Below are 25,837 nucleotides of genomic sequence, written 5' to 3'. Positions count from 1 at the left end.
GATATTCTCAGTCAGATGAGCAAGGGCCACCTCAGTTGAGAGGTTTGGGCGAAACTCAAACTGTTCAGGGGCCAAAAGGTTGTTCTCCTTGAGGAAGGTAAACAGTTGACGGTGAACAGCTTTCTCGAGGATCTTGCTTAGAACGGGTAAGATTGTAATGGGTCTGAAATTACCTGCGCTGGTTCGGTCACCAGATTTAAAAATTGGAACCACCTTTCCCTTTTTCCATATAGCCGGAAAAACAGCAGAAGAAAGCGATTTATTCAACAAAAAGGTAAGGCACGGTGTGATGACATCAGCAGAATCTTTAAGAAGGCGTGCGCTGATCTTATCGAGTCCAATTGCCTTTTTAATTCTAGGAGAGCTTAGGTATTTCCGAACGAAACTTTTTTTTATGTCAGAGAAGCTGAAAACTGAAGGTGATGAGGTAACCCAAGAAGGGTACTGACAAGTGGTGCATCGATCTCCTATAACGTTGGCAATACGTGTCCCCATATATGTAAAATAATCGTTAATGACATTTGCAATTGAACAAGGATTGTTATGCAAAACGTCTTCAGAAGAGATACACGTAGGACCGCTCCTAGATTTATTTTCGCGGTTTGTAATTCCATTTAGGGGTTTCCAGAGACCAGCACTATTGTCTTTGTTATTGTTGATACATTCTTGGAAATAATTAGACTTGGCTTGTTTCACTTTGTCGTTTGTTTTGTTCCTGACTTTGCGATACGTAGACCAAACAGCAGCAGAATTCGATTTCAGTGCTTTCTTATGGAATCGATCTCGATCTTGCATTAGTTTAGAGGGCTCGGGCGTCATCCACGGGGTCTTTAGGCCTTTAACTCTTTGAATTTTTATGGGAGCGTGTTGGTCAGCTATGCTGGAGTAGATTGTACACCATGTATTTACAGCAGTATTGACATCATTTGCGTTGTAAACAGGGGACCAGTCTGTTGATCTAAGATCTTGAAGGAAGCGTTCTTTATCATAATGTTTAAATGAACGATATTCAATAACACGCGGAGGAGCCTTGGGAACACCTGCTTTTAAGGTGCAAAACACCAGGGAATTATCACTCAGAGCCAAGTGAATCACACCACTGTTAATAACGCGATGGCTGTTATTCACAAAGATGATATCAATCAATGATGAATTGTTGGCGGTTACTCTCGTGGGAGATTGAATAAGTTGGTCCAGGTTATGCAATTTTGCTAAGGTCTCCAACTTTGATTTCAAGCATGAATTTGACTTTTGTTTGCCTTTTAAGGCCATTAAAGGTGCTGTACATGTTTAAAGCACGTTGCATCATAATGTGACCCTACCTCGTTAATACAACCACCCCGTTAATACGACCAATTTTCCATGGCCCGAAGATGGTCGTATTAACGGGGTTCCACTGTATATTCTATTCATATATTTATTTGATCCATGCCATATATGATTAACTTTTGCATTTAGTTTTTGAGCAAACAATATTGTCCTATACGGCACCCGATATCAGGCTTGCTTTATTGTAAATGTCAGCTTAGTACAGGGTCATCTACCCACATCTAATAAACAAAAGTCTCCACACATAGTGCATATCTTAACAAATGTTCCTTTAGTAGAAGCTGGGAAGAGCAACAATTTGATTTTCTTGTTTGGGTACTCTGCCCACGGGAAATTTTTAGCGATGCCTCTTTGTTGGTATCTGACACTACCAAGGATGGCGGCTTGGGCCTTATCGGCAAATTTTCAAATGGGATTCGAAGGCCCTTCTTTTTGTTGAAATTGGAGGCCATTTGTTCTTCCTCCTGACTCGATGTTAGTGAAGAAAGGGGAGATATCCTCTACAGAGATACTTCGGCAGGGATGGCGGCTGAAGACTTAAGCTTACAATTACGTTTCCATGTTTCAACTCTATGGCGATAAGTGTTGCAAACTACACGCGGAAGACCATCGTCTTGTAGAATCTTTTGATTGAAAACTTCTTCAAATATTCTCATAAACTCGCCACTAAGATTTCTTTTTCTCTTAACGGTGATAAAAACGGAAGAGCATACTCGACAACGATCTAAAACATTTTCACCCGGATTATTCATTATCGTAAAAAAACCCTAAACCTTACTTAAACAACTAGCCGAAGGAGATTAGATTTTGGCGCGCGCAGAAAGCTGCGTAAGCGCCAGTTATTTGACATACCTGCGTGGCCCGTGCGACGAAATAACTTGATAAGATTGGCAAAGTTTCAGTAACAGCAAATTATTATGGAAAAAATCTAGAAAGATTTAAGCTTACATCTCGTTTAACGTTTAAAGAGACATATTAGCGCCTGCAACCATTGTGTTTTAGACGAACCTCGCAAACTTTAAACACGGTCTCTTGTGATACCTGCGAAAGTATTCAGTATAATTTCCGGTAAGATTTTTACGGACAATCTGATCGATTTCTCTTGCATTTTGTGCTGAGACAGAAACTTTTCACCTCGAGCAAAGCTCCGTCGCACGGCCCAAACAAACAGGGCGAGCAAATGAGCTTCTTGTCTATGTCCGTGTTAAAACACACGAAAGGACTCTAAAGCACACTTCACTCTGATTGGATAGAAAAACACACAGATTTTATGGCACCAATCAGATGTCAGAACGACAGCGACCGTTTGGAACTAGTCTTGTAAGACAATGTTAGTTTAGAGTAGAGTTTAAGATTGCGCTTTTATTTTTTAAAACGTTGAATGGCCTGGCACCACAATATTTATCTGAACAACTTGTTGTAAAGCCTAGAACTAGATATAGCCTGCGGTCTGATTCTGAAACATTGCTGCTAATCCCTAGGGTGACAAGGAAGACTTTTGGTGATCGAGCCTTTTTCCATGCTGAACCAACAGTATGGAATGCCTCGCCATCTAGTCTTAGAAACTGTAGGAACATTAACTCTTTTAAAGTACAGTTGAAGACTTATCTTTTTAAGAAAGCTTTTAATTTGTAATTTTATATTCTTATTACTAGTATTATTTATGCCATCTAGCCTTAGATACTATATGAACTTTGACTTTTTTAAAGTACAGTTGAAGACTTATCTTTCTTCTTAAGAACGCTTTTAATATTGTACAGCGCTTTAGAATATTTTAATAGTTAAAGCACTATATTAAATGTGATAAATCATTATTATTATTAGTATTATTATTACTATTATTATGTCCATAGGAGCTCTTCAGCCCTAATTTGATATCGACTCACAGCCCCTGGGTCTCCGAGGATGGAGGGCTGGTTCAAATACTCAAATATCAAAAAATCCTTCCCAGAATAACATTTGTTTCCTTTTTCCATTAAATATTACCTATATACGTAGGAAAGTTAATCTATTGATTATAGGGAAATGTTTGATGACACATTATGAAAAATTTTCGGTTGTCGTTCAACTGTAGTAGTTTACTGCTAATAAATAATTTCTTTCTAAAAGTGTTATCTGAAAATCATCGCTTGAAAAAAATCCTTCAAACGCCATGATTATCACTAAAATAATCATAGTATAATCGGCCATTGCCTTACACCCCGGTCCTTTTATGAAACAAGCTATACCTCAAGTTTCACAGATTGCCAGTGAGACAAGCGCAAAACAAAGGTCTTGTCGACACGCAATAGAATGGAAAGTGTTTATTCTAATTATTAGACCCTCAGAAGCACGCAATTTAACAATTTCGACGAGTAACAAACGTTTATCATTCTTATTTTGTATTTGGACAAATCTCTATACTCACTCTATGTTCCAGTTCGATCTGGAAACAGAGGACAAGAAAAGCCACATTTAACAATTATTCCACGAGCGCGCGTTGGATATGAGATGATAGATAGCCAACGAGGCGCGTAGCGCCAAGTTGGCTATAATCATCTCATATCCAACAAGCGCGAGTGGAATAATTGTTTTATTAAAAACATTAAATTAAATTATTAAATTTTATTAAATTTTAAGCTCCCTTTTAATTTTAAGCTGACACGTGCGCTTGCCGTAGATTATGGTATATTGGCTGATATACCATAATGGCTTAGCCAATAAAAAGTCTTGAATTACATTATCCAATGATCTAGTTTTTAATAATGTAGAATATCCACTGCTAAATCCCATTATTATGGCAGTATATACACATCTGGGTGCCGATCTTACTCACTCAGGCTAGGCGTTGCCGTGGCTAGCCTTAGTCTTATTTACATACTAAAATTACATGAAATTGCTTATTTACTATAAAAAGAAAAAAGTCACATAAAATCAATAGTCTAAATAAATAATGCCTCATAAAAACCTGTATGAGTCCTTAAGTAGCTCGCTGGCGGGCATGTGCGAGAGTTCTAAGCTAACTAAGAGCCTTAAAGGTTCTGGCGATGTTCAGACTGGCGCTGAGGACAGCTTTCTGCTACTGACGAAGGACTTCTCTCCCTCTCTTTGCACCTAACAATTCTCTAACACTCCTTCCAACATTCTTATCGTATCCCCCTAAGACTACTACAATTACCTGTAAGTTGACTTGACGTATCTCGAATCCAGGGTATTGCTGTTTTAAGCTCCCAGCGTAGAGCAGCGTAATTTTTTTCTTTTCCTGGTCTTTCTGGTGACGGTTTTCTGTCCAAGGGCAGCTCATTTCTAGTAAAGTGACGAGTTTGCTTCCTTTGTCTACAAACCTTGCATCTACTCTGTTAGCCCTTACTTCTGTATTATACGCGTATACAGGGACATCCCAGTAATCTGTAACTTGGTTGTTCTCGTACAATGGTTTTGGTTGTATTGGAGAGTACCAAGGAGGGGTCGTTTCTATAAGAAGGTAGTCCTTAATCAACTCAAAGAAAATTACCTTAAGTGCTGCATTGTGCCTCATAAGGTACTTTGTCTGGGCAAGTGCACTACAACTCGCAAACACATGCGCCACGGACTCTTGAGCTTCCCCGCAAAATCTGCACGTGGTATCTGGATCCTCCCGAGTATTGGTCTTCCTGGAGTGGTACAGCTTGGTTGGCAATAGCTACTCATATAACTCGTTGATCCCTGCAATTAAGTGCGTCGGCGCCATCTTCCACTCCCACAGCCACGAGAAGCACTCTTTATCCAGATCTTCATCTTCTCACCTTGCCGTCACTAACTTCCCCTGCCATCTCTGTTGCCGAGTGTTCTCACAGTGCTTGTTAAGCACAACTTCATTGACCCACGGTCCAATCTTCCTCCCTTCTATACTCTCACCTTCATCTGTTGACCCTGATGGTAGTGGGTACTGTAAAGCTAATTTCATGCCCAGCTCCTCTGCATACATTTGTGCATCTCTGACCAAAGAGCGCCTACCCTTCTTCTCCGCTTTCACCTCGAACTGCCTTACAAGACCGATAGTTGGATCTTCGTTTTGGTGAAGCTTTACCGCTGCCTTGATCTTCGTAGCCTTATACTCTGTCTCGACCGACTTCAATCCTCCCCCATCGGATTGTCTTGAGAGATATAGCAGATCAGTTGACGCTAGTGGGTGATTTCCTCCATTCTCCGTAATAACCTTCCGCGTATTTCTATCTATTCTCTGTGGCTCTGCAGTAGGCCAAACCTGGGTCCACATAAAGTATGCGAGTACTGGTCGAGCGAATTCATTGATCGCAACTGCCTTAAAATGATCTGAAAGAGGGCTAAACCATATCACAGAGAGTCTCCGGAGATACGTCCTTGCTGCATTTTCAAGGACTAGAGTGCCTTCTTGTTTAGTGTTTTCCAGTACACCAAGGAATTTGTACTGGGAGTCCTCCTCTAAACTCTTCACCAGCTCGTGTTCTTCTACCAACATTCCAGTCGACTTTTGGAGTACTCCGCGTTTCACGTGTGCAACAGCACATTTCTTCTCATTCCAATGCAGCCCGATATCTTCCATGGCCTCTTTAACATCTCTCACTGAACACTCCTTCCAACTTTCCTTCCGAAGCAGCGTAAACCTTCAGGTCGTCAACATACAATAGGTTAGTGATCTTTGCATTCAGTGGTTTAGACAGACGATAGCGTTCTGTTGCCCGCAACTTCCAGGCGATGGGATTTAGGCATAGAGTAAACAGTTTGGGACACAAGGCATCTCCCTGGGGGAGACCTCGGCGAAAAGATATCCTCTGTGACACTTCCAAGCCCTCCTGGGTTCTAATAACTATCCTGGTGTTCCGCCATTTATCGCTGAGTCTCGCTATCAATCTCCCTATCCACTTAGGAAAGCGATGTAAGCTAAACATTTCCCTCAGCCAGCTATGGTCTACCGAGTCGTAGGCTTTCCGGACATCGATCCACGCCATGCTTACATTTCGTCGCCCACGCTGACTATCAAGACACACCATACGGTCAATAAGTAAATTGCCTATTGTCCCACTACAATTCTGTTTTTCCCCACGCTGTTCTCTCTCCATCAAATCGTTATCTACCAAATGACTGTCTGCAGGCCTCAATACATATGACGTGAACCACTTGTAGATAGTGTTGAGGCATATAATAGGCCTCTGATTGGCGCTCGTAAACTCGTCTTCTTTTGGTAACAGCGAAGACTTTCCCCCAGCGAACCATAACGGAATCTCTTGGTCTCCCTGCGCTATAGCCTGAAATGCTCTCCTATCCCGTCATGGACAACATTCACTCTCTTCCACCAATAGTTCACAATGCGGTCTGGGCCTGGGGCACTCCAGTTCCTCTTCTTTAATATCACTTTCTTAGCTTGCTCTGCGTATAACTCAAAAGGTCCCTTTGGTAGCTCCGGGATAATCTCCCTCATCACACATCTGATCCCATCTAGTCCATTATTATTATCATTATAATTATTATTATTATTAAATCATGAATTTGTTGGCTTGAAGATGTTATCACATTACCCCTCAATGGTGAAGTGCCAAAGAAAATAACTTAACGAAATATTCGACGTCAGTATGGCAAGTTTAGAGAAAGAGGATGTCGATGAACCATTTCATAACTTATCTTCGTGACTTATAACTAATTCTTGCATCTATACATCTACGACTTGAGGAAACAACAACAAGCGAAAGAGGAGTATTCCCAAGGAATACTTTGAGAAATCGTAAACTTGAAATCATGGAAACCGAAAACACTGAGTGCGAAAAGGGCGATATTATCGGGGACTCGGGTTCTTCTTCGCTTACTTCACTCACTTTAGAATAGCAAGAAGTACATGAAAACACATTTACGAAATTGGGTGAAACTATATAAACAATGAGCCTGTTAAGCAGACTCGTCTAATAAAATCGTTAACCACTAATCAGAACTGTCTGATCAGAATTATTTCAATTTTCAATTTATTAAGAAAATTTGGTCATAGTTGTGTCACAGCTCAAGGAAAAAAATATTTTCCACTTCCTTTAAGTCAAGGTGGAGAGGGGCAGGCTAAGCAGAAGTCGCGATGATTTAGGACACGAGATTGAGCAGAAAGCTCAATGCTTATCACTGACACTTCCACATTTATCTGAAAAGACAGCTCGGTGAAATAACTTCTTCATCGATCAGAGCTGTCTGGCCAAACCAATGATTTTCAGCCGCTGATCTAATGGAATTTAGTGTAAGAAAGCAAAAAGAGACAACTCACTCATAAGGAAGAATTGTTCGTGTAAAAGGATCAGTCTGACAGGTCAGTTGTGACGATAAGTATGTGCGACAAAAACTGGCTTTAAGAATTTCTTATCAGTCGTTTACATTTTGCAGAGTAACTAAGGTAAAGTACCTTACAAAAAATGTTACATTTCTTGCAAAAATGTGACATTTTTGGATATTCTAGCCTGAGTGTAATAACTTGAGTCCCAGAATATGACTTTCAAGGCAGAAGGCGATATCCATAACTACCGCAAGAAACTGCTGCATTTTACCTAATGAGAGGCCCATTTATACAAAGAACAGCCCACGGGATGCTATTCTGAGATTTCTTCAATAGTTATCACTCTATAATCAAACAGATTTCTACCAGTAACAGCTATACAGCTTTCACCACCGCAATACGAGCCCCCACCCCCAGCTTGCTTACTTCATATGCCGCTTCCGCCCCCAAAAGATCCCCCCACCTCCACCTGATGCTCCATTATCTTCTGCGCCTCCTCCGCCTCCTCCATAACCACTCATAGCCCCTGGGAACGGTCCTCCGTTGCTCCCGGTATTCATCCAACCTGCATGTCCTCCGGCCCAGGTACGGTCAAATGATCCCCCACCATCGCCGTTGGCGCCATACATTTTTTAACACCCTGCACCGAACGAGCCTGCGCCTGCTCCTCCGTGCCAGTTCCCACTATTAGCATTACACTCACCGGATTAACCACCAGTTCCCCCTTTTATCGCGCCCTATGAGCTATAACTGTTCGATTAAGTACCGCCTTCTCCAGCTTGACCATCTACGCCATGAAATCCCTCAGAAGCACCCCCTCCCCCTCCGGCTGACATAAAAAGTTGTAATTCCCCTATTACTGTGTAAATGAAACTTCCTCCCCCTCCCACGGTGCCGACATTATCTTCTACTGACAAACCCAATTCAGCTGCTGTCTTACTGGTTTCCATTCCCCTTTCACCTCTACTGAATTACCCCCTCTCTTTCCCACGACAAGGACTAAAACACTCTATTTTGAGAGGCTAAAAATTCCTTTTATCTTGGCACCTCTTCCACCAAAGTATGTCCCAGGTCGATATCCTTAATTGTAGCCGTGAGTTCCGCTTCGTGCTCCGCAGGCAGTGATCAAATATCGAGAAGTATTGGGAACTGTAAACCTTTCAACTCTGCCTACTCTCGTGTTTCCGTCTTCGACAGTTGAAATAAAAGTTTACAGATCATTTTAAGCTGTTGAAGGTCGATGGTTAAATAGAAATTCGAGAAAAAAGATTCATATCATTTGTCTCGCTCTCCTAATTGTTGGCTTCATTTCTATAGAAACTGATTAGGAAAATGATTTGAAAGATTGACTTTAAATTTATGAAAAATTTTATATGTTTGGTCACGATTTTACCAGTGTGAATGCTTCTAGAGATGAAGAAGTCCACGAAATTTGTACTTTTCTTTTACTATACTTTAACTGGTTTCAGCCAATAGTAACCGTTCATATAATAGTCGCCTTCACTCTCTTTTATCTCTTGGCAGGAGGATGCAGGAAGCTCTTTAATTGATCCCAGCGTAACTGATGATAGTATAGCAAAGCATTTCTTAATCTAAATAAGTTTTTTGCTGACTCCCGCTCTGTAGCGCGGATTTGTTTTTTGATTAAATTGACTATTTTGTTTATTCCAGAAGATCCGTTTCAAGGGGACAGTTTTCGGCTACTATGGACAAGCGACGAGTTGGATTGAAATTAGGAAAAAAAAATGGCGGACAATTTAATTATTTCTCTGACGACGAAGAATCGGAGTGGCTAACGAATATTGATGCAAGCTTATTAGATGAATCGAACGAAGAAAAACAAGTAGACGACCATAAAAGAAAATACCGCCCCAATCCCGTTCCGCTTCGCAGACTTCTGTCACGCACTCCCGTAAATAAATATCCACGAAATTCGCCCGCACTGAAATAAAAATTTGGCGTGTTGGCTGAGAAATTTCTTATTAAACGTTTTGTTGTGTAGAATCGCTGAGTATTTTTAATAGTTGTTTGTATTTTGACTTGCCCTACGGGCTCGTCAAAAGATGGCACAACTCACAAAAATACTCAGCGATCCTACACAACAAAACGTTAAATGAGACATATGTATCCAACCTTAGTTCACCACTTATTACAAATAATACGGTCTTGATGCCATTTGGTCCTAGAGTGAGACAAGTAAAGGGTAGTCGTGCTTGGAACTTAAAACTTGTCCAACTGCGTCCTTCCTTCTTGATCGGCGAGGTAGAACTTACTGGCGCGATTTCTCTCCAAGTTGCACACCACTAAGTCCGTTTGGTACTGAATTACTGTTTGACGACAAAAAATTACATCAGAAAAGCTACATTGGGGTTATTCCACTTTACCTGGATTTGTAATTCGTTTCAAGTAGAGTCGATGGTTATCTTCAAGGAAATGACCTGGGGGAGCATCCCTCGTGCGGTTGTTGAATTCACAGTTTTGTGATCACGTAGAAATTGATACTTTGGCAAATAGAGTCCGCTTCACATGCTTGTAACACCCGAGAGGAGTGCTATTCCCAGGGGTTCGGTAGGTGAATCCGATAACCGCCTTACCCAGGGAGGACTGTTCAGTGCGGTAGTGATCGTCAAAGTCGCATGTGGCCGACCTTGCACTAGGAAATTCCCCGACCAGAAAGAAAACCACAATAAGAAGGAACCGCGCGATCGAAATCATCTAGCAGAGCAATCTGAGGCGCTTAATAACCCTACATGTGGAAAGGAAAAGCTGTCTGAGACAAAGCCATGTGCGTTATCTACGAGTATTTATATCATTCCTATAAAGAAAGATATTTATTTAAATTTATTTTCGCAAAGGTAGGACAAAGAATCGCATTGAAATTACACTAACTGGTGTCTTGGAATCCGTAATCCTCGCACTACCGTTCTCACGCACCAAATTAGAGGCTACCAGTCAACCACAAGAAATTCGTTGAAATTTAGTCCCAGTTGAAATGCTCTCCGCCACATGAAGTGAATCGAATTTGAGCCTGTCGGGTCAACAGCTAATTTAGGTCTTTTAACACAGTAGAAACAGACTTATAGCTGTTGTGAAACATGTTATTGCATAATCAATAATTACAAAAAACAAATAGATAAAATAAATAATCGGTAGAATGTTAGCTTATACACGCGAGTGAATCATCTAGAGGAATTTAAGGCGTACGTTTGGGCTGGAACATCCTGTAACACATAGAAATATGTGACACGTGCTCCGCAAATAGCGGGTGTGGGTTTAATAACCGGTATTATACGGCGCACTTTTTTTCCTTTTTTTTTTTTTTTCAGTTGCACTCCAAGGAACCTCTACAAAAAGTCTTTGTCTCAATTAACAACCCACCCCTAGTGAAGCCATTAATCTGAATATTCAACAGGAGGTGATAATAAGGACAGAGAGGGGTTTAATTAAATGTCGTTTTCATAAACCTTTCCAAGTTTGATTTTAAAATCAGTCGCGGGGCGTGCCTGCTTCAAGTTACAACTGAAAATAGATTTATTTTGAAGTCTGCTTTCACTTGCCTGTAACGCAGTAAAAAAAATTGGTAATTTTTCGGCTGTAGGTAATCTCCGTTATTTTTCAATACGAAAAGAAGAGGCACTAATTAGGATAATTGCTTTAAAGATATTCGAACTAAACGCAAAGATCAATCTCTGTACTTTTCATTGAAGACCCACGAGTAAACATGCAAATCAATGCTGGACACAGTCATTTCTAACAAGAGCTCTCTGACCTGGTCACGATTTATGGCAAACAAGGAGTGGAATCACCAACTAGTACAATCGAACCAGCCTTACTCTAGGTTTTTTTTTTTATCATTATGTTTTAAGCCCTTTGAACTTTAGATCAAATTGATGATGAAGTTTTAAGGGGATTAAGTCCTTAATTGTTGTGATCTTAATGTTTGATTTAGAGGTGACACTGAAAGGGGAAATTAGGTGCTAATCACTCCTAGAGGTTCAAAGGTTGAAACACGATGCATTATGATGTTTTAAAACATCTGTAATCTCAGAAAAATAGTCTAAAATAACTGTCAACTTCCGTTATAGAAAGGTTTTTGCATGGTTTAATTTACGTACATTCAACGGAACTTCACCTGATTACATGTTCACCTTAAACTGAAGGAGTGTTTTCTTTCGTTGAAGTGATCATAAATTTAATTCAAATTGTGTCTCATAGCATTACGTATCCAGTCTAACTAACCACTCTTTGTCGTTTCGATCCAGTCCAGGTAGTTTTTAACCTTTGCGTACACGCCTGGATACCCTGGTCTGGCACATCCGATGCCATAGCTCACAACCCCTGTCAGGTAAAATTTTCCGTTTTGGGGGCACACTAAAGGGCCTCCACTATCCCCCTGACAGGAGTCGATTCCCCCCTGTTTGTATCCAGCGCAGACCATGTTTTCCGTAAGTGACCGGTAGCTTCGTTTGCACTCTTGGTGGTCGACAAGTGGGACATTTGCTTTCAAAAGATACCTGGACTGTGGTCCGCTGGACCGAATTGTGCCAAAGCCACTCACGGTGCACATGGTTGCAGTTGGAAAATCGGTGCTACTTGTAGGCATACAGATTGGCTTTATGTTGTCGCTGAATGGTGCTTTTGAGCTCAACTCTACCAGAGTTATGTCGTTATCATTTGTCCGTTTGTTGTATCTAGAATGGTTGATGACCTGAAAAGATAAATTATTGACACCTCTTGATAATCATTTTTTATCGTTTTAACTGTATTTTATCGGCATCCCCCCGGCTGCTATTTCCCAGATAATCTAATAATAGCATTTTTCAAAATAATGTTCCAGCACTTAGGTCGTCAATGCTATCATCTTCGTCTAAATATCAAGTTAATGATGACAAAGTTCTCACTACCTTTTTTGCAGGGATTATCACCTCATTTCCTTCTTCGTTTTGTGTATCAAATTCTCCAAGTATGACCTTAAGCGTCATACCATTATTTGGCTTTTGAAAGCAGTGGGCAGCTGTCACGACCCAATTCTCATCGATGAGAGTTCCACCGCAGAAAATGTTCGTTCTGCCGTAAGGACTCTCATATCTAAAGCCAACCTGCCAGGGAAGCTCAGAGGGCCTCGCTTGCTCCCCACCGACGATGCGAGACCTCTTACCGACACCGCAGGTAATACTCCCACTATACTTTCCCGTCTGTCCAGTTTGTTGAGCACCAAAAGATTTGGTCCCTGTGAGGGATTTAAGTGAATTTTAAATTTTGAATTATGCAATTTAATGATCACCGGTCATGTGGTCCGTAATGGGTAAAAAAAGTCATCACTTTCTCAGATAAGGCAACTGTTTCAAATACATCACAGTTTCAAATACATTGAGGATACGCCTCTCAAAAGCTCATCTGATGATAATAAAAAAAAAAAAAAACTGCTTACCTTCTTCTGTGGGGATGCTTGGAAGAGTACCTAGGATTGAAGCAGATAATTCAAAATGTCAAATGCACATATCTCTCAAGCTTCCTTTGTTTTTAAAAGAATATTTCATAGACCTTTTAAGCTTGTCGATTTGTTGTCACGCCAATGAATATGCGATGGTCCTTACGGGATCATTTTTTTTTTCAAAGGAATATAAACATTGGACGAGAAGAACCATCTCGTGGAATGTCCACTGCTACTCCTATTATTACCATTATAATTATTATTATCATTATTATTATTATCATTATTATTATTATCATTATTATTATTATCATTATTATTATCATTATTATTATCATCATTATTATTATTATCATTATTATTATTATCATTATTATTATTATCATTATTATCATTATTATATGGCAGTGTAGACTTGTGTATGTTAAACAGGTCTCTCGAGTCCTTCGGAGTACCTTCCCAGTACATTTAGGATAATGTTGTGCTGGTCTGCGCGTATACTTTGAACTATTGGTTTAGTTCCAGCCTCAAGGTGGCATACTTCTCTGTCTTATCCTGATCATTCGCAGCTTTGTTCTCCGCCCATTGACAACTCATTTCTAAAATGGTGAAAATCTTCCGCTTGTAGTTCACAACCCTAACATCTATCCGGTTGGCTCTCACTACCATCTGGTCCGCGTACAGCGGGACATCCCAAAAGGCTTGTACATCTGCGCTTTCGTAGAGAGGTTTTGGCCCGATCGTGGAGCACCAGGGTGGTACAGTGTCCAAGAGTTCTACATCATAGAGCATCTCATAGAACAGAATCTTTAGTACGGAAATTACGCGTGTGGAGATATTTGCTCTGCGCAGGCGCGGAACATTGAGTCAGAATACGTGCTACCGACTCTTGCACTTTGTCGCAGAGTCTGCATTGCACGTCACGCACTGTAGCAGTTCTTGTGTTTTTACTCTGATAGATACGTGCAATGAGCATCTGCTCGTACAGCTCATAGGTACCGGCAATCACATGCGTTGGACTGGACTTCCACTTACAAAGCCAGTGAAAACACCCGTTACTCAGCTCGGTCACTCCATCTCGATGCGATCACCTTCCCTTGCCAACTCTGACTTCACACGTCCTCCTTCAGCCTTTCTTGCTGAGCTCGCTTCAACCGCTGTTAATTGATTTTTGTACCCGGGATCTCATCTCCATCCTCAGTGCAGCATGTAGGGTTAGGGTGGACCAAATTTAGCCATATTCCAAGCTCTTTCCCATACTTCAAAGCCTCCTTGACAATAGAACAATGTCCTATTTTTTACTGAGCACTCTTGAAACTGGCGCATCAGCATCAGCATCAGCATCAGCATGTAGGGTTAGGGTAGACCAAATTTAGCGATATTTCAAGCTCTTTCCCATACTTCAAAGCCTCCTTGATAATAGAACTATGTCCTATTTTTTACTGAGCGCTCTTGAAACTGGTGCATCAGCTCTATGGTTGGATCCTCGTTCTTGAACAGGTTATTTTAATATTAAAATATTTTTAGTATTATTATTATCATTACTATTATTATTAATATTAGTAGTAGTAGAGAATTATTAGTATCATTTATCATTACTATTAATACTATTATTACACATGAGCAGATAATAATCTCTCTTTTTTTCCCTTAATTTGTCCTATTATGTAAAAGTTTGATCTATTCCATAATGGTTTGAATAAAGGGTTTCCTAAACCTGTGAAGCAATTTTTTTTTTTTGCCGGAACGTCTCTGGCTATTGTAGCTTTCGTGGCAACCATATGGAACATTTAAGCTTTCGTGACTCACGATATATTTTGTTGAAGTAACTAATAAACCTCCAGCCATCGTCACAATAACTACAGGTGTTAATTACAGTATTTCAACCTACCCTCTGCAGGAAAGACATTTGCTTTAAACGTATCAGGGTCTCCTTCAGCTCCTCGCGGACTGTAGCGAACGCAGACAATGTCACCATGAGCTGAGGATCGAGCAGTTCCAGCACCAATTTCAAATGTACTGTTCCAGACAATCTTCAGTCAATGAAAAAATAAACATTTCCATTGGAGTCTTTTAAAAACACGGATTGGATTTATAAATATGAATTTGATGTGAAAAGGTGCTTCGTTTGCCTTAGAAATCTAACGAATACATTTAAAAATCTGTCATCTATCATAAATTCTGCTTTAAGAAACACATGTCGAAAAAATCCATCCTATAATTTTTTTAAAGCAATAAAAAGCTCACAATACTGTCTACGGTAACTCCTAATTTTTAAACCCTTTCCTATTTCATTAGCACAGGATCACGGGTTTCCCCAACTTGTAAGGTGAATTTAGCAATGAGCTTTCCTGACCCGTTGACATGGTCACATTTATACTGATAAACTGAAGACATTTTAAGAACGCTAAATGATGCCGAGAGACAAGAGTTTTCGCTTTGGGCGACATACTGTGGCGCATTACAGATAGGAAATTATCGGCGAATACCTGAGCAAAATGCTTGATAGGCAATCCGGGAGAATTAGGCAATCCTGTCTCATAATTGTAGTTCGTCATTTCCGAGTACCACTGGTCGACAGCCATAGCACACAGTTCAGGACTGGGACCCTCACTTTTTGAACCAGTGGCAGACGTAGCAGCAATATTTTCTCCCTCGTTTTTTGAGTCCATTGTTCTGTTGTCGTTTTCTAGTTGGTCCTGTATAGCGAGTTTTTCGCACCATTTCGTGGCTTCCTCGGCTAACTCTTCCGACCAAGCGACAGGCTGGGCCCCGTGAAGTTTTCTGAGACCATTGTGAGACAAAACACAGGTTTTGCCAAAGTCATCATAACCGCTAACCCCTTAATAAAAAAAAACAAAATTAGCTACTGATGCAGTAATCTTAAGATGATACAAAAACTACGGGTTATTTTGTTGTTTTAAAATTTTCCAATATCTAAACAACTAAAATCAAAGCATCTTGTTTTCCAATCGCGGACGAAGGCGTTTCAATTTGAAAACCCTGGATGTACTTTCGCACTTGAGAGAACAGAAGTCATTCTTAAATTTCATGTCAGTTTTTTTGTAAAGATACTGTCACCTCACCTACAAAAATATTACAAAACAAATAAATGTTGTGAATGTGCGGCTTGGCCAATTGAGTCCTTTGTTAATTGGTTAATACCCTCGCATCTTTGTCTTAAAGCTAAGGTGACATGATAGACGAATGAGTTCTACAGAAAGACAGCCCCAAACTTTAGGACATTGGTAGAGAATTGTAACTTGGTTGAGGTTTGAAGGACACAAATGCAATTCCGAAAACAAAATTAAATCATAAAATGTCAAGATATGACTTTTGCCCTTTTGCGCTTCTGTGAGATATAATTCGAACGCAATAGAAAATTTGTAATATTTAACATGTCTAAAACAGCTTTTAGATCCAAGTAACTTACCTGCACAAAGAAGAGAGGCACAGAATATAAATGCAAATAAATGAAGTAGGTGCATGTCGAATGTCTAACACCTTTTCAGTTCTTCTCTTTTCCTTCCAACCTTCTAGTTGATTTTGTGATCTTCTCAGGCTTGAAGTTGCATTTATAGGAAACAACCGGCAATCATTACCTGATTTGGCGAGGTCTTGGTGTGAAAGAACAACCGGTATTACACGGTAAAACTGTACGCTTCACAACATAGGACACTCCCATATCTTCAATTATGAAGTAGCAGGTGAACTCATGAGATTTTCCGGCTTCACGAAAATTTTTTTCCTACATTAAAAATGGTGATGGCAAAAATTTTATCTGCAACCATATGTTCACTTCCCCTCCTATCTTAAGCAACGCGGGTTGTGCAAAAGTTAAGGGAACTTTAATAATACGGTTGAAGCTTCTTAAAAGCTCAGCCTTTCAATCCATGACAAATCTTTCCCTTACCATCCCTAAACATCTACGCTTCTTTCTGGCTCATCTTTACATTTTGGTGTTTTTCTCCTTAAATGACCTAGTTTTTGTTTAAGGTTTATTTTTCCTTGGAGGAAATTTTGGTCGTCCTGAAAAAACTCGTATTTCGCGACGTGGCGCATTTAGGAAATGATATCTCTCGTTATTATGATCCAGAAATAAAAAAAGTTTTGATGTTAGGTTTACACAATCCTTACGATCTTACTTACTCTGAAGAACGCATCACTTGTTACACAATGTTGATAAATATATTTTTCTCTTAAGAATTCACGAGTTATGAGATTTTAAAATGAAAAATAACATGAGAATTTCGGACTCAAAGTAAAAAGTAGTGAGGATATCTATCGTTTTCCCTTCTTTTTAACCTCACACTCTTAAATTGTCCGTAGAATTCTCCTTAGATTGAGCATTCAATCTAAGAAACAGCACGTTGAAAAATGTCTACAAACACAATACAATTACTTAATTCCTCTAGCAAAAGGACAAGCAACGTGGTACCATGGAGGGAGGCATCCACAAGCATCCAATTATTCTGTCGCCTCCCATTCTGTCACATGACCACACCTACGATAGGAAAATGAACCAAGAGAAAGAAACGTTTTCAATTTATGAAAGAAGAGTTTAGACTCCGTCGTCGGAATAAGGAAATAAAGATTATATTGGCCTGTATAATTTCTGCTTCATGCATCTGCAGTGAGTATTCAGCTAAGGAGCATTCCGTCACAGATCAAGGGCGAGCCCTGAGCAAGAAAACATTGTGGCCCTTGCGATAACTTGTTCTCACTGCGCCACTATTGTATAAAGATATCCTTTACATTATTAGACGGATCACTTCCTATACTGATTTTTCCTCTTTAATTCTTTTGATTTCACAAATATTGAAAAGCAGTACTTTGTGTGTTCGGGTAAGAAGGAGCCTCAGGTAACCAAATGTGATCAATTCTTATGACAAAAAAAAAAAAACCTGCCACCCCAACCCAATTAATATATAGCTGAAAATTTTCATCAGCTCAAGTTCTTTCCTAGCGATGACCACTCTCGTAGAGTTCATTAAGGAACCAGTCTTCTCTTTTTTAAACCTTCCACAGTTCAAAATGAAGGTGTCTTAAGTATCTGAAATAATGTCAACAACTTTGTTTAGCTTTTATTCTTACTTATTTAGGTTGTCTATCGTAGTAATTCCTCTAAAAGGGAGAACTGTTTAGTGAGAATGACCCACAGTTGTAAGTATGTTAGATGAAAATTCAAACTCTAATAAGTTTTCGATATGTGAATAATCCTGGGCTGGGGAGATATTTCCCATTTGTATAAATGTTTGGCGGGCGAACATCTTTTACCTTCACTGACATTTCCCCCCAAGTAAAACTTTCTCTTACTGTAGCATGCGAGAGGTCCACCACTATCGCCTTTACAAGTGTCCAGAACCCTTTCCGTGTATCCTTAATACGACTTTCTGTCTGTTAACCAACGGACACTCGTTCGAAATTCTCCAGGAGCTAGTATGGGAACATCGATTGCTCGAAGCGTATAGAGGTTTTGCACAGCAGCCATGTTGCATGGCAGGAACAATAGATTATTTTTCCCATAGGAAAAAATTTTCTTCCTTATGCAAAATATTTTCATTGTTCCTGCCATGAAACATGGCTGCCATGCAAAACCCCTATTCTTAGCATTTTCCAAATAGTAATCTAGTCCTGAACCGGTCACAGTACAAATTTCACCACCTAAAAGGGCGACACTGTTTGATGCGGTAAACAAATTGGCATCAAGTAGTCATTGAAGTCTTTAAGAGGCGCTTTTAACTTGACTACCGCAATCTTTGGTGTTCTTTATATGCAGTGGATGTCTAATCACTCAAGAAGCCTTCGCAACAACCTCTCGACCGTTTTCGTTCTGAGCATCAGATTCACCCAGGAGGACTTTCAATGTAATGGATTTACATGGAGTACAAAGCAATGCGCAGCTGTCAAAAACCACTCTCTATCCGCGACAAAACAGGTTTGACTTCCCCAGTCGGTTCTGATATGTGGAGCCCACTTGCCAAGGGAATTATCCTGGCTTAATATCTTCATTATCTGTCGGCCCTCTCCTTTTGACAATTCCACAGGTAATATCTTCCATAGGTTTTTGTTCTAACTACTGATTTGTCAATTTTTAAAGCGTTTTGAGTAAAGTGTAAGTAAGAGTTTTTACATTTCAGCACAGATTAAATCACAGAATTGGCCATCATGTAACAGTTGTTTGTATCTTTTTATGCCACTTAAAACCAACAGAAAACGAATACCTGTCAAAAACTTTATGGCTTATTAATAAAATCTTTCTAAGGCTGGTTATATGAATGTTAGACTGTGTATCGTGCCTTCATCGCTATCAAGAGGAGAGCTTTCATTTTGGAAGGCTGAGTTTCCTGTCCCCCCTCAAGACACGATAACAACATATTTACGAGGAGCCGCGAGACATGTCAAAGAGTTTTCAAGAAAACCGTAAACATTTCGGGCATTCGTTTTCATGAACACTTTTTCATCTTTCACACGGCAACAAATTAAAAGAGATCGACACCACAAAGCAAGATTAGTCTCCTCTGCAAAAGAACTGTTACAGGGGTCTTGTTATCTTATCTAAAGTGGAAGAAGACGGTCGATATACTCCTCTGAAACAAGGGAAGGATGACAATGATTGGCACTTTTAGTGTTTGAATGGTTGACTTCGATGGTTACTTTACAATTCTCTTATTCTTGCTGTCGTACCTGGAACCAGTTGACCATGTACACTACTGCAAGACAAGTGACAATCAGGGTTGATAAATGCTTCAGCTCAGCTTGTTACTTAATTAATAAGGAGAAAAGTCCGCAGTATGTCAGAAAACGTACCTAACATGGTCGGTTTTGGCGTTGAAGGTGGAGATGTAAAATCTGTTTCTTTTAATAAGAGTAATGCGCCGATTTATAAAAGGATTTGACAAACAGGTTGTAATCTGAATGACCACTATGAGGTAGTCAGACTTATTATTTGTAAAGAAAAGTTGAAATCAAATTCTTGAAAGGGTAGTAAAAGTTTATAATGATAACGAGTTCCTTGTAGTACGGGTACCTGCTTTGATTTTGGTGGAGGGTGCTTAAATTCTTGACGAAAAATCTTTGTTGACTGATGTACTCATTTCGTTAAATTTCCGAATGTATGTTTGGCAGAAATTCTTAAGAGTGCACTGAAGGGAAAGGATACCTTTTGTAAATCACAAAGATAAGACAAAGACGATTTGGCAGAAATGCTCAGGAGTGTACTGAAAGGAAATGATACCTCCTGTAGATCAGTCAACTTGATTGATCTACAACAGGTATCATTTCCCTCCTTTTAAGGGAGACCATCAAAATGATCGAAGTCAGGGGGCAGACTTTTCTTTCGCATAACTGCCACTTCTCATTGTTGTTTATTTGTTTAGTTTTGAGCTGACTTCGTAGAGCTAAAATGTATTAGTCAAAAGCTACTCGGATATTGCATAATGTTAATATAAAGGATTGTGCTCAAAATAGTTTCCCTTGATAATGATCAATACCTTTAGGAAAGACATTTTTGATGAAGGCTCTCCACCCCTGGGGGAATATCGAGCCACTGATATAAAACCATAAATTTAAGAAATTGCACTTCCAACTCCTATCTTCATCGAGGCATTCCACGCAACCTGTAAAGGAAGAATTTCTTATGCTTTTACTTTTAATCAAACGTCCGATATATTTTCCTATTCTGAATAGGATCATGTGCTCTTGCTTAGGCGATTTCTGTATGGTAATTGGTCGATTTGAGGACTATATCTTATAGAATCGTATGTTCAATAAGTGACTCGCTCGGCCATGACGGTTTTGTTAGGGTCACACAACTCAATCAAGCGCTATTGCTTTTAAACAAGTTCATTAGGAATAAAGTGCAACACAGGTACTTAAGAGCCCATGACTGTAGATATCGAGAATCTCTGGCCAAGCTGAAAAATCGAAAATTCTGATAATTTTCCTGGAAAACCCTTTTAGGGAGATCTATTATAAAAAAATATTTCAAAGTCTGAAAAATCAAATGTTTCCGAGAAAATGGGGAAAAACGAAAATTCGGCTTTTTACCTAATTAAGTACGCAAAAAAATACAGTAAAATTGAGCAAATTTAGTGTGCTAGTACTGAAGGAGGATGTTTCGTAAGAAATCGGGGATGTTTTTACTTGAAAATATAATTCATTTGATTTTTATTTATGGCACTTTTAGGAGCTTTGGTTTAATTTTAAAAATTACAAGATTTTTTAACAAAGTACTCTCAAACACTTGTTGCAAAAAGCGAAAATTCGAGCAACTTCAAGCCTTCAAAACGCGTCTTGGTATGTGAGAAATCATGTCAAAATGCATGCTGGCACAAAGTTTGGTCCTTATACTAAAATAATATGAAATAAAAGAGTTGGGTAATTCAGAAAAGTGCCGGAAAAATACAAGAGTTACGACGCAATGTGGCCAAGGTCATGAATTTGCATGATACAAATCAGTTCTAGAAATCGTACTTGAGAGCTATGAAGAAAACAAGATAGTCAAAGATGGTTGAAACAATTATTTGATATGGAAATGATATGAAATTATACAATAAAAAATCCATAGACATTGCTGAAGAGGGCTGTAAATTGATGTGTAGATACGAAATTTTCTGTTAATTTGAATTGCACAAGACTTTGTTATTGTTGACTCGCTATTTCAACAGCACTACCTACACCTAACTACAGATAGGGCCGCTGTATATTTCACCATTAATGTTGACTAGTTGTTTATTATCGACATTATTCTTAGTTGAATAGCGACGTTTTCTGCAACTGCGATAATATTTCTTTTGAAATATCTTGCATATCTTGAGAAATGTTGTGCGGGTAAACAAAGTCACGCAACACCGCAAGCTTCTGCTGTGTAGTTTTTCAGCTAAGATAACAGCCCAACTATTTTTTATGCTATTTACTCTTATCTTTTTCGGAAAAAGGGCCACATTTCTATCACAAAAATTGATAAAAAGAACTTATGTCACGGTAACAATTATACCATGTTGCAGTCTGGGCGATAATTCTCTATGATGTAATCACGGTCTTTTTCTTAAAGGTAAACACGTGCGTGGTTTTTCACAGAGCATAAAAAGAAAACGATGTTTCTGTAGCTTTGCTTCTCTTCTTGGGGGGGGGGAGGGGGGCTTGTGGTGCAAGTTCTGGGATTTGTGTAGTGACTAGTGTTAGACAGTCTCGGGGAACGCGAAACTGTTCCCCCACGCAAAACAAGATTAATGACATTAGTTTACTGAACAATTTCAGATTTTATCCTGGTGGAATGAGGGTGTGGCAGACATTTGATAAAGGCCCCGGCAAATGCATCTCTTTGGAAGGAACAAATGGTAAACTTTACGTTATAATCTCTTTCCAGTTTCTAGCTATAATGTAGCATGATCTCTCTTTAGTTTTGAGACTGAAAAATTCAGCGAGGGAAAGCTTGAAATCCAGGTCACTTGAAAACATCAAACCTGGCGCCAGTTTTTGTTATAAAAATTTATTTCAAGTTTTTTTTATTTCGAACGCTATACTGGAAAAAGAAACTTTTACTTCATTAAGGTAGCAGTGCACAAGCTGTTCCTAACGCTTTTTTCGCTGTGGGAAACGCACCAAATCTCGCTCTGGACAATTTTTAGGTGTATTTGATTTTGTCGTTAATCATCTTTCATGTTATTATTTTCCACAGAACGCCATTACCAAAATATTCCCTCGGCGAATTTAAAGAGATCGCCCCAAGGAGAAAACTTAAAGAGCCTACTAAGTGAATCCTACTGGCCGTGAAGCGAAAGACGATGTTCAAGTGTTTCCACGTCCAAAAGAGGGCGGCACGCGTAGTTTCCAAAGGCATTCTTCTCTGGAAAAGCATCTCGCGTTCGGAACATGCACAAAGACGGTTGAAAGGGAGACATTTCTTGATAAAGCGAAGGTTAAATATGCCGCAAGGCTCGAGGAAGGTTCAAGTTCCGTGCCAACTATTCCTCTACCTCCTGAAACCTGTCCTCGCAGCACTGAAGGCTTCGCTTTCAAACAAGTTAAGAAAGCTTACCGGTTTAACGAAAAGCAACGAGAATATCTGACTGTTAGATTTACCATCAAACAAGAAAGTGGCAAAAAGGTCGACGCGGAAATGGTTGCAACAGAAATGAGGAGAGCAAAGGGATCGAAAGGGAAGCGCTTGTTCAGTGTCTCCGAGTTTTTGGCGACTCAACAAGTAGCTTCATTTTTTCCAGAATGGCACCAAAAGTGAAACAGCAGACAGCCCTCTGCGCACAAGCTGTAACTGAGGAAGATCTGGTCGCTATGGAAGAAGAGTTTAATTTGTCAAATGCTAAGGGGTCTATTCAGTTTGAGCAGTTAAATTAAAATGTTACCTGCGGTTGATCAGAGAAAAAAGACATCTTACATCGCTCTGCTCGAAGACCTTGTTAAATGCTGCTCATGCAGTGCAGTTTAACAGGCAAATGGCAAAAGGCTGCATCAAAAAAATTGAGTTTTATATGAACGTTGATATAAAATGGGGGCCATGGATCATATTTTAGATCGGAGGAGCTATTTTAGTTCACGCGTAGTGTGAGCTTATTGACGCCAACTTATCAATGAGGGTCCTGGGGCCTCCTCTCCGAGGAGAGCCTCCTTTTGTCTGTTTCTTAGTACGCCTTTCTTGGTTCAGAAAGACTGCTAGATAGGGTGTCCTGGGATATGCTCCCCCCTGCAAATTTTGAAATATAGAGCCTCTGAAATCACCGGAAACGCGCTTCAGTCCTAGGAAACATTTGTCAACTTTTTTTAATTATAAAGATTAAAATAAATAATAATGATAATAATAAATTGTTCTTGGTGGGGCTACAGCCCACTCAACCCCATAGCTCCGCGGTCCCTGTATTAAAGGCGCAAACCGGAAATGAAAAAGTATCCTTCGAACTGCACTTGGCAGTCAGCCTGAAGTCAAACAGGATCAGGCCGGCGAGATGTTGTTCGATAAAGACTCATTAAAGAATTTATACAAATAATTTAAAACGAGATATATAGGACTGGATGCTTTAGAATGGAGTTTTGACGAAATAAAGGATCGTGTCCGCTTTACTCGGCAACTTCACCTTTGATCCAACGTGACAATTGTCACGCAATTGAAACATTTTGCTTTTCCTCAAGACAGTATCGAGATAAAAAACAAAAACCTCATTGGCTTGAAAAAGAATTAAACGCTATTAAATACTGGTCATTATTCTTGTAAATTTTATGTTGAAGCCGTCAAAAGAGCCCTTCCTACACCAGAACCGTTAGGCGGTACGATTTCTACAACTGATTTGCATCATGCAAATTCGTGACCTCTGGCCACAGTGTGTCGCAAAGCTTTATGTTTTGCCGGCACGTTTCTGAATTACCCAAATTTTTTATTACATATTATTTTAGTATAAGGACCAAACTTTGTGCCAGCATGTAGTTTGACATGATGCCACACATACCAAGACACGTTTTGAAGGTTTGAAGCTGGTCGATTTTTCGCTTTTGCAACAAGCATTTGACAGCACTTAGTTAAAAAATCATGTAAATTTTAAAATTAAACCAAAGCTCCTTAAAATGCCACATATAAAAGTCACTTTAATTATACTTTGAATTAAAAACACTCCCGACTTCTTACGAAACATCCTCCTTTAGTACTAGCACGCTAAAGTTGCTCAATTTACTGTATTTTTTGCATAATTAATTAGGTAAAAACCCGAATTTTCGTTTTTCCCCATTTCCTCGGACACATTTTATTTTTCAAACTTTGAAATATTTCTTTTGAATATATCTCCCTAAAGGAGTTTTCCAGGCAAATTATCAGAATTTTCGATTTTTTAGCCTGGCCAGCAATTCTCGATATTTACAGTCACGGCCTCTTAAGGAATACATAATTACACGAGGAAATCTTTCTAACCTGTGCAAAGTGTTTGATCGGCAAATCAGGCGTTTTTGCGATTCTCATTTGGTAGTTATAGTTCCTTGACTCGTCCCACTAGTTCTGCACTACCTTGCTACACGTGAAACAATTTGGCTTCAAGGACCCTTGGCATGATAATAATAATGATGATAATAACGATAATAATGATAATAATGATAATAATAATAATGGTGATGATGATGATGATGATAATAATAATACACTTTATTTAGAGAGGGTGGCACGGAATAGTTGAAGTAACTTTTAAACTTGTGGCCCTCTATTTAAAAATTCTAACAAGCAATGCGTGTTGAGTTCTAACATAACTATCAGGAAAAACTAGGAATATCTATCTAATAAGAAGACGAGTCACGAATAAAAATAAAATGTAATTTGAGAGCATATGATGAATCATATGTTAGACTATAAAATGATGTAGCATCTGGTCGAGGTGGCACAAACCAGGCTATGTTCTCACCCTCGTCTCTCTCTACCAAAGTGTCGCCATCATGTTCGATCTTGTCATTTATTGCAAGATAATCCGCCTACTTCTGTGCATCCACAGCGAGAGACTCATACCACGAGAGGGGCTGGGAACCATGAAGCTTTCTCAGCTTTCTGTGCTCAGTTACACAGTCGCGGTCGAACAAGTCATAAGGAAGACCTGGGACATAAGTGGTAACGCCCGACTCTTGTTTTCGAAAACATTGGAACGTATGACTCAGCAAAACGTTTAACAGAGGTATCTACTAGTCAATTCAAAATGACTGATTATGTATGAAAAACCTGAGCTCTAACAAACTGTGCCACCGAAAACTTAACGACACCGCAGGCGGATAATATTCGAGCTTTTTTCTTTTAACCCTTTCCCAGCAGACAAAACCTTATAATTTGGCCATACAAAACT

At 39.5% G+C, this 25,837-nt stretch overlaps 1 protein-coding gene, 1 long non-coding RNA gene and 2 pseudogenes across 2 annotated transcripts; 1 reads left to right on the top strand and 3 right to left on the bottom strand.

Annotated features, from left to right (window-relative positions):
* Positions 1 to 1,533: 1,533 nt before the first annotated feature.
* LOC148741877 (uncharacterized) lies at positions 1,534 to 7,964 on the bottom strand (annotated as a pseudogene).
* A 3,691-nt stretch (positions 7,965 to 11,655) lies between these two features.
* Positions 11,656 to 16,602, bottom strand: LOC111320669 (prostasin). Its single transcript, XM_022923330.2, has 6 exons — positions 16,444 to 16,602; positions 15,500 to 15,852; positions 14,902 to 15,043; positions 13,008 to 13,037; positions 12,481 to 12,806; positions 11,656 to 12,284 (listed from the first exon to the last, which is right to left on the bottom strand). The coding sequence occupies exons 1-6, from the start codon at positions 16,496 to 16,498 to the stop codon at positions 11,811 to 11,813; spliced, it is 1,380 nt and encodes a 459-aa protein (XP_022779065.2). The 5' UTR covers positions 16,499 to 16,602; the 3' UTR covers positions 11,656 to 11,810.
* Positions 16,603 to 17,590: 988 nt separating this feature from the next.
* On the bottom strand, positions 17,591 to 25,667 carry LOC148741875 (coagulation factor X-like; annotated as a pseudogene).
* LOC148741876 (uncharacterized) lies at positions 21,905 to 24,573 on the top strand. The gene is made up of 3 exons (XR_015996001.1): positions 21,905 to 22,065; positions 22,272 to 22,351; positions 22,693 to 24,573. It is a non-coding gene; the product is annotated as an uncharacterized LOC148741876 (long non-coding RNA).
* Positions 25,668 to 25,837: the final 170 nt, after the last annotated feature.

This window comes from Stylophora pistillata, chromosome 1, assembly GCF_964205215.1.
Source record: "Stylophora pistillata chromosome 1, jaStyPist1.2, whole genome shotgun sequence".
Taxonomy (NCBI): domain Eukaryota; kingdom Metazoa; phylum Cnidaria; class Anthozoa; order Scleractinia; family Pocilloporidae; genus Stylophora; species Stylophora pistillata.
This window is presented reverse-complemented; position numbering and strand designations above follow the sequence as displayed.